This window comes from Primulina eburnea, chromosome 8, assembly GCF_022965805.1.
Source record: "Primulina eburnea isolate SZY01 chromosome 8, ASM2296580v1, whole genome shotgun sequence".
In the NCBI taxonomy this organism is placed as follows: domain Eukaryota; kingdom Viridiplantae; phylum Streptophyta; class Magnoliopsida; order Lamiales; family Gesneriaceae; genus Primulina; species Primulina eburnea.
Genome location: NC_133108.1, coordinates 9660093 through 9676714, shown reverse-complemented (window position 1 = coordinate 9676714; position 16622 = coordinate 9660093). Strand labels below are relative to the sequence as shown.

The 16622-nt window shown below is 35.6% G+C and overlaps 3 protein-coding genes across 3 annotated transcripts; 1 reads left to right on the top strand and 2 right to left on the bottom strand.

Moving 5' to 3' along the window:
- Positions 1-754: 754 nt before the first annotated feature.
- Positions 755-7592, top strand: LOC140838860 (sodium/hydrogen exchanger 6-like). The gene is made up of 22 exons (XM_073205466.1): positions 755-1148; positions 1278-1329; positions 1442-1501; positions 1625-1649; positions 1760-1845; positions 1974-2085; positions 3201-3263; positions 3388-3407; positions 3478-3575; positions 3956-3984; positions 4068-4099; positions 4183-4230; positions 4325-4385; positions 4494-4591; positions 4688-4763; positions 4857-4876; positions 5051-5148; positions 5309-5418; positions 5926-6009; positions 6496-6593; positions 6667-6746; positions 7180-7592. Exons 1-22 carry the CDS (start codon positions 968-970, stop codon positions 7218-7220), a joined length of 1572 nt encoding a protein of 523 aa, XP_073061567.1. The 5' UTR covers positions 755-967; the 3' UTR covers positions 7221-7592.
- A 1963-nt stretch (positions 7593-9555) lies between these two features.
- LOC140838858 (protein PHR1-LIKE 2-like) lies at positions 9556-12684 on the bottom strand. The gene is made up of 6 exons (XM_073205464.1): positions 11936-12684; positions 11127-11203; positions 10935-10989; positions 10474-10543; positions 10316-10385; positions 9556-10093 (listed from the first exon to the last, which is right to left on the bottom strand). Exons 1-6 carry the CDS (start codon positions 12135-12137, stop codon positions 9644-9646), a joined length of 924 nt encoding a protein of 307 aa, XP_073061565.1. The 5' UTR covers positions 12138-12684; the 3' UTR covers positions 9556-9643.
- Positions 12685-12893: 209 nt separating this feature from the next.
- Positions 12894-15804, bottom strand: LOC140838859 (uncharacterized protein At3g52155, chloroplastic-like). Its single transcript, XM_073205465.1, has 5 exons — positions 15507-15804; positions 14987-15086; positions 14719-14898; positions 14393-14510; positions 12894-13364 (listed from the first exon to the last, which is right to left on the bottom strand). Exons 1-5 carry the CDS (start codon positions 15733-15735, stop codon positions 13302-13304), a joined length of 690 nt encoding a protein of 229 aa, XP_073061566.1. The 5' UTR covers positions 15736-15804; the 3' UTR covers positions 12894-13301.
- Positions 15805-16622: the final 818 nt, after the last annotated feature.

Genomic DNA, 16622 nt, shown 5'->3' with positions numbered 1-16622 from the left:
ACACAGGGATGTAAACAAACTAAACCGTTCGCGAGCTATTTGGAGCTTGGCTCGATAAAAAACTTGTTTAAGTTCGTTTATTAATCATATCAAACCAAGCTCAAGCTCGATTTTGAGCTCGACAACTTAATCAAACCAAGCTCAAGCCTAAGCGTATTCGGCTCGTGAGCTCGCAAACATGTTCGTTAATAGGCTTGCGAGCTCGAACTCGGCTCGTTTAGGTGGCTCGTCAGCTCGAGCTTGACTCATTTGTTGAGTTGACAAATAAAAATATTAGTACTAATAAAAGTTAAACTTTTGTGTATAATATAAAATTAGTTCATAGCTATATTTAATTTTAACAAGCTCGAATCAAGCTCAAATTCGAGCTCAATTGTATGTTTTACGAGCTCGAAAATGAGCCGAGCTCAAGTCAGGCTTGTTAAATATGATAAACGAGCTATTAATAAACCAAGCTCGAGCCCGGCTTGATTAACATGATAAACGAGCTTTTAACGAGTCGAACTAGAGCTTTTCACAAGCTTAGTAATTTCAAGACAAGTCGAATTCTAGCCTGATGATAAAAGCTCGAATAAAGCTCGAGCTTGAGCTCGATCTCTATCAATCTTAAATGAGCCAAACTCAAGCCAGATGATAAAAGCTCGAATCAAGCTCGAGTTCGAACTCGAGCTTGAATTAATCTTAAACGAGCCATACTATTCAGCTTAGTTTGGATAATTTACATCCTTAACAAAAAACAGTCCAGATGAATTTTTATGGAAAACCCCGAGAATTTATAGTATTAAATTAAATTTAAATCTGGAAATAAGCACAAAACAAAAGTGAAATTATACAAGAAATTCAAGGGACACGATTCACGAGGCGTGAAATTGCGGGAAGTTTGGCTCAAGAAGATGAAAACAATCGAATTCCTCTTCCAATCAAGAAAAAGGACCAAAAACTCCTAGAACCATAATCAGGGATCGGCATGGATGAGCTGCATATATCTCCGGCCGATCCGCGAGGAAGTCCGGCGAAAGAGCAGCAGGCGGCCGGAGTTGGGATTCTTCTGCAAATCATGATGCTCGTTCTTTCATTTGTTCTTGGCCATGTCCTTCGTCGACACCGGTTCTATTATCTACCAGAAGCCAGTGCCTCACTTTTAATCGGTTACGCTATCGTTCATTTAGCTTTTCATCGGTCCTTGACTCCCACTTAACCGCTTCAAAATCACTGTAGAATCTGATCGTGATTTTGAGTGTTATTGTGGTCTGATGAATTTGTGAATTGGGAACCAGGTTTGATTGTTGGTGGGCTAGCTAATATTTCCAATACGGAAAATAGCATCAGGTCTTATTGCGATCTTCAGTTTCTCGTGCTTGACCCTTTTTTAAAATCCTAGTTTCAAACTTCAGGAGGCAAGGGTGACTTTTTGATGTCTTCGTTTATTTTTATTTTGCAGGGCATGGTTCAACTTCCACGAAGAGTTTTTCTTCTTGTTTCTGCTGCCCCCGATCATATTATATCCTTGCTAAATAAACTTTATTTTTTGGTGTAAAACTACACAAGATGAGTGCCATTTATTACGTGACCTTCCTTTTGTTGACTAGATGAAGTAATTTCCTTAATTTATTTATGTGATTACTCAGTCGGGGTTCAGTCTACAACCGGTGAGTCTTTGGCTTTAAGTTTATGTTTTCCTTTTCTTTAGAATGTAATCATGGAGCTAAAGAAGGGAAAGTTATATGTGTATGATATGTATTCTGAACTCAATTTGCAGAAACCGTTCTTTTCCAACTTTGGTGCCATTGTCACATTTGCTATATTCGGAACTTTTATAGCTTCTGTTGTCACGGGCATTTTAGTGTGAGTTTAATTTATATTTGTTGCCTCAAGATATATATACATATATATAAATATACATATATTTTTTAATTCAACAGTTACTGAAGATATGCCTTATCGGACTAATGCTATAACCTGTCATATTACAGATATCTTGGTGGAGTGACATTTCTAATGTACAAACTTCCATTTGTGGAATGTCTGATGTTTGGTGCTCTCATCTCAGCTACTGATCCTGTCACTGTTTTGTCTATATTTCAGGTGATCCGGTGTCTTAGGCACATAGCATCCAAGATTTGTTTGCCGTTAGCTTGGTTTTTAACCATTAAAGACAACTCTTTAAATAGTCGAGAATTTTATGAATTGGCAGCATGAGACTCATCATGAGACAACGTTGTAGTAATAGGCTGCAGTATCTCTCGTGCATCTTTGAGTTAAATGATCAAAATTTAGCAGTTGTTAAGTTTTGCATTAGATAAATGTTAACATGATTGTTAATTTGCTGGCTTCGGTGAAGTTGTTTGAGAATAAATGCAAAAGAACTGTCAATACTTACTAAGGGAAATTTTTGTTAGCTTACTCGTGTATATCATGGAGAGCACGCCATCCAGTGCGTTATTTGAAAACATAGTTGGTTTTATACTTCATTCTAATGTTTCCTTGAGTTATTTACTAACATGTTGGCTTATATGACTTGTCATTGTTGTTATACATGCTTGAAAATACATTTGCTAGAGTTTAGTAAATCATGTTTTAAGTTGAATGAGTTTTTCCATTTTAGCAGCTTCAAGTTGTTGTCGAATCCTTACATCTTCAATCGATTAAGGTAGCTTGTTGGTCATTTTTATTTGTCCAATGAGGCCATGGCATTGATTTACCCCTTCAAATTGCAGTTAAATCAGTGAACCAATAAAAACATTTTATAGTCAACATATTGATTTTATTCCTGATATTGTAATTTTTATATGACATTTTCCACACTGTCACAAACAATTGAATGAAATTGTTGGAACTCTTTGGTATCCTTCCTCCAAAAAGGATAGATGAGAAGATTATTATAGATCATTACAGCCATAGCCAAAACCTTCAGATGGTTGAATTTTAGTCATCACTTTGAATTCTAGGTTGGGGTTAAGTTGATACGGCACCTTCAACTATGAGATCTGGAGTCGGAGACGATTGTAACTTGCTCATCTCTGTGTTGATACTCACTAATTTGGTCATATTTATCTTTGTTAAACAAATGATCGGTTCTTTTTCAGTCATTTACTAATTTTAGAGATGGTAGGCATACCATATACTTCTTCAAATTCAAATCAAAATTATCGTAATATGATACATTTGTTCTTGACATCTACTTGATATGACATTTTTAGGAGCTTGGTACAGATGTAAATCTATATGCTTTGGTCTTTGGCGAATCTGTGCTAAATGACGCGGTAAGTCTACGTATTTATAATTTGTTTCATAATGAGGAGCTTATGTGGAAATATGATATTTTCATTGGGTAATTATCTATAAACTGATTTGTTTGCTGGAACTTGCATATTTAACCTTTTGAAGATGGCAATTTCTCTGTACAGGTGAGTAAAATATTCCATCATATTGTGAAATAATCTTACATAAGATATTGATTTGAATCTACATATCCAGGACAATGTCATTGGTAAGGAGCCATGAGTCATCGGGACAAAATTTTTTCATGGTCGTGCTCAGATTTCTTGAGACCTTTGTTGGTTCAATGTCAGCAGGTTCATATTTGTTTGACCCTTGTCCTAATTGAAACTGTTCTTATATTATTCATAATTTCATACATTTTTGTTAAAATTTTTCATTAAACGGCGGGAAATTCTGAAGATTTTTTCATTAATTCATTTGTTTACATAACAAAATCTCATACTTCATTATTTTCCCTTTAAATTCCTTTTTTCTTTGCTGTGGTGACAAAAGTTTCTGGACTCTTTAGTTATTGTGTTGTTAAAAGATACTCAATTCTGCCTGTCATGTTTGTACTGATTTGGAAGCAATCGACACGCACACAGACTCTAACTAAAAATTTATACTTCTATGCACTCTGTGTTGAAGATGCACATTCATTGCTGCTAATTGTAATTTGTTTCTATATCTACAGGGGTTGGAGTTGGATTCACTTCTGCTTTGATATCCTTTTTTCAATTTTTTTCTCCACCTTGTTATGATCTTTTCTTCATAACCTATTTTGCAAATCTTTAACTCCCCTGAACTTTTTCAAGTATGCTGGTTTGGATATTGACAAGTAAGTACATTTTTTTGATAGCATCAGGTTCAAGTTTCATGTCTAATTAAACCCGGTTCCTACTGCAATCATGATATTTACAGTCTTCAGAACTTGGAGTGCTGTTTATTTGTCCTTTTTCCATATTTCTCGTAAGTCACTTCGACGTTCTTCAATATAGTTTTACAAAATCAGTGTTCTTAGGACTATTTAGGACTCTGTTGTGCTGTGTGTTTGATTTTCTAGGTATATGCTAGCTGAAGGACTTGGCCTCTCGGGAATTGTGTCTATATTGTTCACCGGAATAGTAAGTGAAACTAAGTAGTTTTGGCTTATTGGTCTTTAATTTGATTCGATTTTTACTTGTTTCTTTTTTTTGGTAGATGACTTAGTTCATGAACTTTTTATGTTTTAGGTCATGAAGCACTACAGTTTCTCAAACTTGTCAGACAGTTCTCAGAAATTTGTATCTGCTTTTTTCCATCTGATATCGTCATTGGCTGAGACTTTTATGTAAGAAATCTGCGAGTTCATTTAACTTTTCTCTGAGTTCGTTTGTTGTTTTGGCTTGTTTCTACTGTTGGCCTGCTTTTTTGGTCTGTTTTGCAGATTTATATACATGGGATTTGATATTGCGATGGAAAAACATAGCTGGTCACATATTGGATTTATCTCTTTCTCAATTGTATCCACATGTGTATTTTTTCTAAGCGGCTAATTTGGTATTTACTGTGCTGAATCACTGTTATTTTCCTTAACTTTCTCTAACTTACATCAGCTATTCATTGGGATTGCAAGGTATACTTGCTTTGCCTTCTAAACTTAAAACGAGTATATTGCTGCTATCAACTTTACCATTATGTTCATATTGGCAGCCAATATTTTCCTATGCAGTTTTGATTATGAGATATGGATAATGTAGTGTTGGAATGTTTATCACCTGCTGAACCTTCTTATACTTGTTTCATGAAGAGCTACAAATGTTTTCTCGTGCGCTTATTTGGTGAACTTGATTAGACCTGCACATCGGAAAATACCAATGAAGCATCAAAAAGCTCTTTGGTATAGTGGTGAGTGGCTGAAAAACCATTGGTGGTTTGCAAACTGCTTTCTCTTGCATATCCAACACTTTGCTAAAACACTTTTTTTCTGTCACTCCCTGTCTAACAATTATACGATCATGTAGATACCCTCTGGCTGCTCAAACTCGTGATATTTCTTTTATCACAGGTCTCCGAGGGGCTATGGCTTTTGCCCTGGCTCTTCAATCGGTGCATGATCTTCCAGATGGTCATGGCCAGACAATCGTTACTGCCACAACTGCAATAGTTGTTTTGACAGTGAGTACTGAGTACAGTGATCTGTTCTAAATATTACTAGTTTATGGTGGACCTTGGCTGCATTCATAAATCATAATGGTTGCTTATTTTTGTATGATAATCCAACCTTTTTTATGCGTAGTTTCCTCAAACGTAATCTGACCAATTGGTTTTAGGAGCTTAACATGAAAGCATTAGTGTCTTGTTTGTCTCTTAACTGTGAGGCAAGGTCTTACTTGATCAGATCAACACTGCCCTTGTTTATTCGATATTAAACTCAAAGATAGTTCTATTTCCATAAATTTCGTGCAAATGGTATGTTTGTATATTAATAAATTTAATTGATTTAGCTAGCAGATGTTCCCTACCAAACTTTCAGTTTTGCACATAGATATACAGAGGCATTTTATGTCCTATAATGTTCTTGGATAGAATTGATTTAGCTTGTAGATGTGGCCCACCACTTTCAGTTTTGCACATAAATATAAAGAGCATTTTATGTCTTAATATTCTTGGGTGGTTTTCCAGGTCTTGCTGATAGGAGGATCTACAGGGACCATGCTGGAAGCTTTAGAAGTTGTGGGTGACAGCCATGATGACGCATTGGGAGAAGTAAGTCAAAAATGTCAATTTAACTGTGAGCTGTCCCTTCCCGACTTTTTAGGTGAAAAGTTAGTGCATGTGTTTCAATGAAAATTGTACACACTCAAGTAGATTTGGTTTCGGCTGAATGTATTGTCTTTCTGCCCCATCATTTTCATCATCATTTTTGTCTCCTTGATTGCAAAGCTGTGGCTTGAGGAAACCGAGGTGTGCAATATGCTTATTTTAGGGAAGAGTGGGACTCTCCTGTTGAATCCATTTAGAGGAGCCTGCTAGAACTTTTATATTATTTTTAACATAGTGGAATATGGCATTTGCTGAATTGCTGAAAGCATAATAGTTATCATAGGTGCAAACTAGAAGCACATCTCTTGAATTCATTCCTTGCTGTTATACCAAGTTTTTTACATGATTTCCAAATGGTTTTTGTTAGAACCATTTTTTAAAAATCGAGCCGGAATTATTATCCTCTATTATTTTTATCTTTATTTTCAGAGGTTTGAGACAAACAGTAGCTACCGAGCCCCTTCGTACGAGGGGGAATCCTCATCTGGAAACAGGTTTAAGACGAGACTCAAGGAGTTTCACAACAGGTAAGCTACAAGTGATTTCCAACTTTTGCCTATATTATTTTCTTCATTCGTCCTTACTCTCAAATTCTTGCAGCACTACATCTTTTACTGCGATAGACCGAAACTATCTCACTCCTTTCTTTACAAGTCACAGCGGTGATGAAGATGAGCATGGTAAGATGCATTCTGGATTATCTTCACCTTTCTTATTTTGTAATTTAGGTACTAATAAATAGCACGAATCTTGTTATCTTCTTGTCGAATGACTGCATCTGCTGCTGGCTTCTATTGGCACTTCGCAACCACTGGCATTGATTCGTCCTGCTTATCAATTTTCTCACCATTGATGCATTCAGGGGTTGTTTTTCTCACCATTAATGCATTCAGGGGTTGTACATGACAGCTTAGAGCCAGATTTTTTATTAACAGTCAAGTGTTGCATGTTTAGGTAGACAAGCACACCATAATTGATTCGATTATGTGAGATCTTACGCATGGACCAGTAGTATACCCATTTGGATGAAGTGGACACGAGTTTGTTTACTCTTCATCACATTTTTTTTGCCTCTTCCCTTTACCTTGATCTGTTATTTTCCAATGTTTGCAGATGATTTTTTGGGTGATTCTGACAGAGGAGCGTATCGTTGACTCGACTAATCCCGATTTCACGTACTCTGCTAGATAGAATGACTCATTACGTTGTTGTATGTGACGTCCTGGAGACTAATCCCCAACTCATCCATTCTACAAGATAGAAATAACTACTGTATGTAGTAGTTGCGTGTGGCGTCCCAGGTTAAAGCAACGACAACGGCATACCAGAACCTTCCTACTGTTTGAAGTTATACTTCCCATACAATTATTGATTAGGAAATTTTAGTACCGAAAAGATAGTCCTAGCTAAAAGAGCTGAGCTGCACTCAAGGTCTCTATGATGCAAACATAATTTCTGTAACATTGTGTATTGAGCTTCACGTTGGGTCAGGCGTTGAGATGTTGGTGGTGATGATTAAATGTCCATTTTCATTTTAATTTTGTTCAGCATTTATCTTTTGTTCCGTCTTGATAATTTCTTGAAAAAAATTCCTTTGCTTATCCGTCTAACTTGTTATGTATAGATAGTAGTCCATGTTCATACTTTTTTTACACAAAATAAAACAAAACTGAACAGAAAATTGGGCAAGTGATGATACCAAATTAATAATACTCGGGCCTATAGAAGAATCTTGGAACTTTTCAAGAAATTGGTCCATTGTGTCATCTTTCATGTACTTTTGTTCCCTGTTCTTGTGTTTTTTATTTATTGGGCAAGTGATTTTTTTTTATTTATTTATACAGTTATACTGTGATAGCTCCTTTAATAGTTTGTTTTTTACCCCTAGCTTATGAGGAATTGCTAATAAGAATGTGATGTGATATTTGTATGTGGAACGGTTTTTATGAAAAAGTTTTAGGAACTGTTAATAAGAATGTGATGTGATATCTGTATGTGTAACGGTTTTTATGAAAAAGTTTTAGCAAGACAATATCTTTAATATTCATAAATATATTTTTTACATGCATAATCTATATAATACAAAATAATAAGAAGTATTTTTAGTGAATCGTCATTCACTAATCACCTAAATAAATTTAGAGAAGTACGTATCTCATCTCAACCAATCACCTCCATCATTGCACTTCCCTTATTGTGGACAATTTGACTAAAGATATTCTATTCATCCTTGTTAAAATGTTGAAATATTGATTAAAATTATTTTCAAAAAATGTTGCTCTAAATATTTTTAAAATTTTATTTGTGATTGAATATGTAAAATAAAGTGAATGCTTAAAATCAATTAGAAAATGATTAAATATTATAATTATAATATTGTAGTGTTAATTGTATGAAGACTACTACAAATATAGCATTTTAATGTATAATCTCAATCGTAAATCATCATAATAATATAATTTTATCTTATTTTTATTCTAATAATTCGTAAAACAATTTTCAAGTCTTTAAAATAGAATGAATTATTACAATATTATATGTAAGTATTGACTCTATAATTCAAAAGATATTATTTGTATTTGAATATATAAAGTCAATCGTGCTAGACGTAATTCATTTATTTACCAAATTAGTATGGTTAAAAAAACTCAGTGGTTGGATTTTTAATATTCATTTACTTTGAATTTTTATTTTTAACAAAAAGTGTTGACACAGACAAAAAAAAAAGTAAGTGTATTTAATCTACTCTAGAGGATTGTATTTAAGTGTATCGTTCCAGATTTATCGAATGTCCCAAAGGGACGGTTCTTTCTCTTCAGCACAACAGAGTTCATTTAATATGTTTAAAATATTATTCTATTATTTGTACGTATAATAGTCTTTAAATTTAGATCCAACGATTATCATTGATCCTAACATGTAGGGTTTTATGTTTGACCTCACATAAAAATATTTTTTAATGCAATGATGGTCATTGAATTTACCATGAAAATAATATTTTTAAAGAAAGATGAACTAAACGATACATATAATTAAAAATAGAAACCCGTTCTAAAAGATAACATGTTGATAACAAATAAAATATAAAAGTTTCACTAATACACAACAGACGAGCAATCAACTAGTGTAATTTGTGAACTGTTACATATACATATATATACATATATATACACACACAAAAAAACACACACGTGCTCTTGTTTTCAAATGTTCCGGCATACGAGATATTGTCGTGTTCTTAAGCATCTGATTAAATTTTGTGATACCAGGAAACATGAAATAAGAATTTAACCTTTTGATTGGTCTCTTTTCTGGAGCAGCAAAAGCGGACACATTTGTTGCAGAAAAATGCATCAAAACTGTGCCCATAAACTGCAAATGCTACTATAATTTTTGCAATTACAGCGAAATTAATGGTAATAGTGATACATGAATGTGCAGAAACAAATTCATTCTTGATGTTAAACCATCTTTCATAACAGATTGAGAAAAATTAGCTCTCATTTGTTTCTATTAAACAACACTAAAAAGCTTGAATCAGATCACAAATGGAAACACAACCAAGATTAAGACGATTTTATGCACCACACCCAGTGATCCCACGAGAATCAACATGTTGCACAATATGCAAATCTGGGGTATAGGCATCCGAGTCACCCCAAATAAATGATGCATCTGTTGTGTCCTTATTTGGCAGTCCTCGCTTTCCCCCGGATGAAGACCTTTCTATCCGCATTCCCACAGGACTCCCGTGAGATGTAAGGCAGCTTTCTGTGGAGCAATCAGCATGTTGCGGATGAAACTTGGGAGACATATGAGCTTGAAACGCATCTGAAGATTGTAATGGATATGGTTCATGAAGTGGATTTAAGGGAGCCGGGTTTGCTCCGTTTCCATGGCAACCATTTCCATCATCGTTTGTTGCTGCAGATCCAAGAATTTGATCTGCGAGCATTTTGCAGGCTCTTTCTAACATAGCCATGTACCTTTTCTCCGCGTCTTGACGAATTTGCAAATGTTTTTCAGCCTGCACAAAATTTGACTTTCAGAAGGGTTTTTGTGTCGAATTTCAAATATGAAATGGTGTGAAACGAATTTTTGGGAAATAAGTTGAAATCAAGGTGAAAGCCATTTTATGTAATTTTACAAGACATAAAATTAATTTTCTAAGACGAAAAAACCAGAGCCTAAAATGTTTTGCAAGTCCACTTGCCAATGTATCACGAGGCAGATTGAGATATGAGCTTACTTCTACTTGCAAGTGCAGTTTACTTTGAACTTCCATTTGTGCCCTTAACGCCTCCTTGACTTCATAACCCCTAAAACAAAGGCAATATTTGACCCAATAACTAATTGAAGCAAAATGCGCATTTTACAAGCTGCCCAAGCAAGAACACAAACCCTTACTCATTCATGTCAGATGCTTGCATGTTTTGAGGAGAATCGGTTGCACGAGGGCTATCCAGATCGTATAAACCTGAAAGCCCCACCATTTGATGGATAAGAAATCAGTTGACTCTTTTGATATCGTAATCAAATAAATCTTACTTAAAACGTAAATAATACAATCTCTTTAGATACAAATATCAAAATGGCTTGTTCTTTTTTTATCGAATACAGATGTGGTCGAAATTTTCCATTCACTATACCCGCTTTGCTTGGGGACTCGGGAGGTCAGGATTGAACAGGGCCAGAACGAATTGGGTTTACATGGCTTATCCTTTTTGGCTGAACAAATTGAGTCTACTTATTCAGGGATAGGGGTGACTAAACAGAATGGAATGATGCTGTGTATTCTATATATCCTATTGATTTTATAATTTGACTTCAAAGACCGTTCCAACAAATAAACAAAAAGCTGGACCTACCATCTTTAGAAGCCTCGCCGAATTCTTTCCCTGATTGCTTCCCTAATCGATATTTCTGCAATGATGTATGAATATCTGTTAAAAAACCTGGAAAAGGCATCAAAACAATGCAACCACCACAGGGAACAAACAAGGCAAGCTCCATCTGCTGGATAATTAAGATACATAACTAAATAGAAAGAAAAATAAAACCTGGAGATGGCTTTTCAAATGAAACAGCGTCAATCCCTTGACACCCATAGTACGCATTATAGCCTTCGGAGTAGCCTCTGAAAACAGTCAATTTCTAGCAATCACTGGACTGAAACCCATATTGAGAAACAACTTATCTATGACAATTCAAATCCGCAAACTCATAAAGACTGTATAAAACAGAAAGCAGAAAATATTTGGCATGGCATTTAAGTTCCTCTGAACAGGTAACATTGAACATTTAACTTCCCTGGACCAGTTCGATTTTTTTTAACAAAAAAAAACCGAACATTGACTTTCGACAAATGTTTCATCGTTGAAAAACAGAATGAAAGGAGAGACCACTGCCAAACTGCTATTGCTTATTTTTCATTCCCAAGTCGCAGGTTAATAAACAGAACCAAGTAAATTATCTCAGCCACCGGCTGAAGTCTTAGCTTTCAATACAACCAAGCCCACTAACGGATAGCTCACTAGCACATTCGCAATCCAATAGAGAAACCAAACTAAAACCAATAATAATCAAATCACTCCATTTCATATGCTTCATATGCGTGCACCAAGCTTCATGAAAAAGCACTAATAGATGAAGCAACCGATTTTCCAAACGGAATAATGCACTGAGAGAACTGACAAACATAAGATTATTACCAAGATCACATAAATAAGTTCAAGTTAATTTGACAATCCCGTAGAGTATAAGAAATTTGTTGACTAATCAAGTAACATAAAGATCCTTTGGTTCCAATTAACTTGGGGAAAACAAAAAAAAGAGAGAGAGAGAATGAAGAGGGGGAAAGGTCGCTAACTGCCGGGGCCACCAAGTTGAGTCACGGCGTCGACAAAGCGCTCGTGGAGATCAGTGGTCCATCGAAGACGAGGTTTGGGGTCGGATGTAAGGACCAGACAGGGGTCGGCACCTACCCGTTGACCATAACATAAATCGCTCGACATTTGAATGTTGTCCTGATTCATCATAGCTTCACGGGATTGAATCAAACTCGGAAACATGGAGGAGAATTGCAAGGAAGACTTGTTGCCAAAAGATCTTGGAAGAAGAAGAAGAAGAAGGTGATGATAGAGAACAGAACTAAAATCGCATTTCAACGAATTGACGACTTCTCACTGTTTCAAGTGTGACAACTATACGGTAAAGGACGAAAGAGGGTTGGAGTGAAAAAGTGAAAGCGGGAACACTGTAAAAAGGCAGAACCGTACCAGAATCTCCTCCTGAACACCTGGGAAAGTTGGACTCGTTTTTTTTATTCGTCTACGAAAATTTGTCTTTACCTCCTTCAATCTTGGAAACTTTATGTTGAATATTTAACCAAAACTACACCAACCTGCTCCATAATGTATTTGAAGGATAACATAAGATTAAAGCTTAAATTTCATCCAAGTGCGTGTAGGCCATTACCACTTTTGAATTTACTAACAGGCCAACCATGGAAAATATCGTCTTCCCAAGATTAATCAGACAAAGCCCCGATATCTGATTTACCAACAAAAAAAAAAAACAACTTAGCATGGTCGAGTAGAGGACTTGCTTATAATTTTAAACACCCACAACGTTAATTTGTTCAAAATTATTTTTAAAAATAATAATAAGCATATCAAAGAATAGGAAATGAGCCGTACATGGCCAACTAGTTTCCAAATCAGGTTTCCACGGCCATATTAACCAGTTATTTACATATCTCGTGCTATATTTACATATGATCAATTTATTGGATATATAAAATTTCCATAAATTGACTCCACAACGAACACCAAATCAACATTAAAACTACTCTCTTGGCACTTATCGAACAAAATTCAAGTTTGAGCGATCAAAGTGTGGATGGAATAATGTTTCCACTATGCGTAGCACAATTAATGACAAAACCATTGTCATTACGCATAACTTCGATACATATCAGTGTTGCACTTAGCATAGATGATATACGGATATAGACGGATTTTTATTTTATACCAAGAAGTGGAACTTCTGCCTCTTCATTAGTTGGTTTGATATTATGGGGATGGTACTAAAATTTCCCAAGACCACATGCTTGCCACCTTAGCAAAATTTGGGCGATTTCTCCTGGACTGGGTGGACGCCTGCTTGCATCTAAGGAGAACTGAGTGAGTGAGTCAAAAGTTAAGGGTTTTGGTTCATGTGAACGAGAAGTCGAGTTAAGTATCCGGCTTCACAATACCAAGAAGCTTCCACCCACCAAATCCTGCTAGCGAAAATGCCTGAATATGAAAGAGTTAGATGAGGAGTAAATACATGAGATATAAAAAGAAGCGAAGCATGCATTTCAATGCCACCAAAAACAGGATTCCTTGAGCCATAATCCACTCACGTAAATTCGAGGAGTTGCAAGATTAACATTAAAGTTGTAGAAAAAAGGACTAGAGAATGATGTTAACAAATTAAAGCAAAAAGGGACGAGAACTTCAGAAAATCTTGCAGCAACTATATAGCTCAACAGCATTTACACATGAGAGTGAAGGTCAAATCAAATTCTTAAACCCAACTAGATATCTCGTTGTTGCTGCGGACAAACTACAAAGGATCCCTTGACACCTTTTATGGAAGTAGCACATTGTTGAGCCATGTACATTCAACCAATTCAATAAAAAAAATTATCATACAGCCATACACCAACATAGTCATCAATCTTGTTTCACAACTAAAATCTTCAATCTTCTTTGCAGGCTCCATTACTTTGTGAGTTAACAAGTACGGAAAGACTTCGTGTCAAAAGCTACATGACAAATCACGTGTCACTCTAAAGAATCCATACACCTGACTGCTCCAACTAAGGTGGATATCAACTTAAACAAACATGTTCATTTAAAACCAACTGCTAGTCCTAGAACTAGAATGTAATGCGTAGAGAATTACAAAGCTTATAGAAAACTTCTGAAAACTCGTAACCCCTTTCTTAAGAGCATGGAGACACACAATGTTGCGACTGCATGAAGGTGTACAGACAACATCGTCGATCCACGGCCACACAAACAGTATTGTAAATAAATTATGATACTAGTGATTTGTAGTGTTTTAAGTGGTGCATCCACAAATTCTATTTCTAGTGAGACATTAAAGTTTATATTCAAATGTCACAAACCAAAAGTCAGCTTTTCCTCTTTGAAAAGCTGTTGCCATTTGTTAGATAGCCTTTACTGTGGCTTTGCAAGCAAATTAATATACTTGAAGTCGAAGAGGTAAAAAATACAGAACTTTATAAGGATGGGATCCAAGAAGTAGGCATAACCTCTTCCCATGATTTTCCAGTTGCTTCCAGCAGCGCAGCATTGCAAGCCTTCAGAGTTATGGAGGAACCTGAAAACACAGACGCAGCTTCTTCCCAACCCTTATTATGCCCCATACACCTGCACAATATATTTGAATCAAATGCAAAAAAACCTTTCCAATAAATTATACTTTTCCTTTTTGCAATTGCCACAAGTTCAGTTTCATTTTACTGGAATTTGGTGCACTAGCGAGAAGAGTAGAAAAAGACATAAAGTTCATATAAATATTGATAGCATCCTGGTTTACCAACACAATTCCAAAGAAGTTACAATCAACAGAGCTCACATTACTGTAAGGATCTCATCTCCCGAGTATCTACAAATAGCTTGCTGCAGATGTTCTGCAGTTTGCCCATCCATTGCAGCAACTGAGTAAAAGCTTGAAATAAAATGTACTTTAGCTTCCAAGAAGCCTTGCACTTGCTCCTGCATAATTTTTAATGTCTCCCGAGTCCTCTGTGCATCACTGCTTGAATCCACAAAAACTGAATGAAGTACTGAAATGAGGTTCCATTTGTCCATTTCCATAGATTAAATTGAGAGGCAAACCCAACCTGGACAATATTAGTTCAGGAACCCAGCCTATTTCTTTAAGTTTCTGTGAAAGTTTCACGGCATCAGCTCGTCCAGATTTACTCAAAGGGCGATCGTGATCTATTCAACAAGTAAGAATTTTTTTTACAATTGAATTGCTGTATAACTTTCTAAGCATAGCACTTAGAATTTGTACCTTCAATTTTATTATTATCTCAAATAGAAGATGCAAAAGTAGGAAATTCTGAAAAAATATGGAGAACAAGCCCTGTTTCTCTTGAACGTTTTGCAACCTCTTCCCCGAAACCATGATCGAGATGGAATATAGAAATAGAAATAATTTTTTCCCCATAAAAATGCAAGTGTTAATGCCGAAATAGATTGAACCTCCCCTGCTGATTTTGCGTCAACACAAATATAATATAAGCAAATAAAATGGAGGTTTCACTGCTGCCGTGCATTATCCACAAGATGATAACTCAAATTTCTATATGTTAAACTATTCATCATCTACTGATTCCATTTCTGTGATATAAGTACCTCGGAGGGATCTATTTTCCCAGGAACTCTTAGCGTGGCGGAGCAATATCAGACGGCGAGCGACAGCATCCGGCGGAGTCTCCGTCGAGATTTGTCCTTCCGTCGTACCGACTGCCATTGAATTCCTTTCAAAAACCGATGATTGGAATCTTCTGCCTTTATCCAAGCAGGTGAAATGCAATGCACCGGTGCTACTGAGCGGCATCAGCACAGCCACAACGGCACTCATGGCGGACAAAATTAGCAAATGTTTAGCTTAACCAGATATTTCAGCCGATGGCCTCACGATTTCACAAATCGCATCCCAAACAAGCGACTTTAGGGGAGCTCAAACTAAAACAGGACGGTTTTTAACAAAATATAATAAAAAGAAAAGAAACCCCAAATTAACAAAGTATAAATAAATACTTTGTAAAATCTGCTAACGGATACTACAATTTTGTTTTTTTAAATGTTTTAATTTTTAATAGTGTGAACCGGTTACTTGAGAAATAAACCGGCAAAAAACAAATAAATGGAGCCAGGCTTTCACTAATTTTTTTGGGGGTAAAATCTCTCCCTATATTTTAATAAAGATTCAGCTATTTTAATTGGTGGATTAGGTGAACGATTTACTAATAGTCAAGAATTGTATTATTTCTGTCAACATTTTATCGAGTGAGCTTGTTTGTTGCACATGGTTTGTCCAGTGTGATTGACCACTATAACGTGATTTGCAAGATATTATATTAATATAAGATTTAAATAGACCGAAAATTAGTTGTTGTGAGTACTCATGTCATAAAAAAAAATATTCAACCCATGTGTAGTAAATTTTATGAATTAATATCTGTCAACACCCATGTAAGGCCAATATTGCGTTACTGCCTTCTGATAATATATACACATTTATTAAAATATATCTCCCACACCAAAATCATTTGCCCTTTCCCCAACCAATCTATCGACCGATTCACAGTACTACCTTTTGGCTTCTAAAAAGGCAATTCAAAATCAAATTCAGCAGTATAAGTCGACTATCATTCTTGTTTTTTTTTTTAGTAATTTCGAAAGTCATAACTAAAAAATCGAATATGTTGGACGATTTTTCATATCAAAATTTTGAAATATGAACGG

What these genes read in the sequence shown, in the direction of transcription:
- LOC140838860 (XM_073205466.1), top strand. Translation starts at nt 968, where the DNA reads ATGGATGAGCTGCATATATCTCCGGCCGATCCGCGAGGAAGTCCGGCG. An exon ending in CTATATTGTTCACCGGAATA is followed by an intron (nt 4,386 to 4,493) that starts GTAAGTGAAACT and finishes TTTATGTTTTAG; the next exon opens with GTCATGAAGCACTACAGTTT. An exon ending in GATTTATCTCTTTCTCAATT is followed by an intron (nt 4,764 to 4,856) that starts GTATCCACATGT and finishes AACTTACATCAG; the next exon opens with CTATTCATTGGGATTGCAAG.
- LOC140838858 (XM_073205464.1), bottom strand. Translation starts at nt 12,137, where the DNA reads ATGTTTCCGAGTTTGATTCAATCCCGTGAAGCTATGATGAATCAGGAC. An exon ending in TCAACTTGGTGGCCCCGGCA is followed by an intron (nt 11,204 to 11,935) that starts GTTAGCGACCTT and finishes GACTGTTTTCAG; the next exon opens with AGGCTACTCCGAAGGCTATA. An exon ending in ATTTGAAAAGCCATCTCCAG is followed by an intron (nt 10,990 to 11,126) that starts GTTTTATTTTTC and finishes ACATCATTGCAG; the next exon opens with AAATATCGATTAGGGAAGCA.
- LOC140838859 (XM_073205465.1), bottom strand. Translation starts at nt 15,735, where the DNA reads ATGAGTGCCGTTGTGGCTGTGCTGATGCCGCTCAGTAGCACCGGTGCA. An exon ending in GGAAAATAGATCCCTCCGAG is followed by an intron (nt 15,087 to 15,506) that starts GTACTTATATCA and finishes CTTGTTGAATAG; the next exon opens with ATCACGATCGCCCTTTGAGT. An exon ending in CTGGAAAATCATGGGAAGAG is followed by an intron (nt 13,365 to 14,392) that starts GTTATGCCTACT and finishes TTTCATATTCAG; the next exon opens with GCATTTTCGCTAGCAGGATT.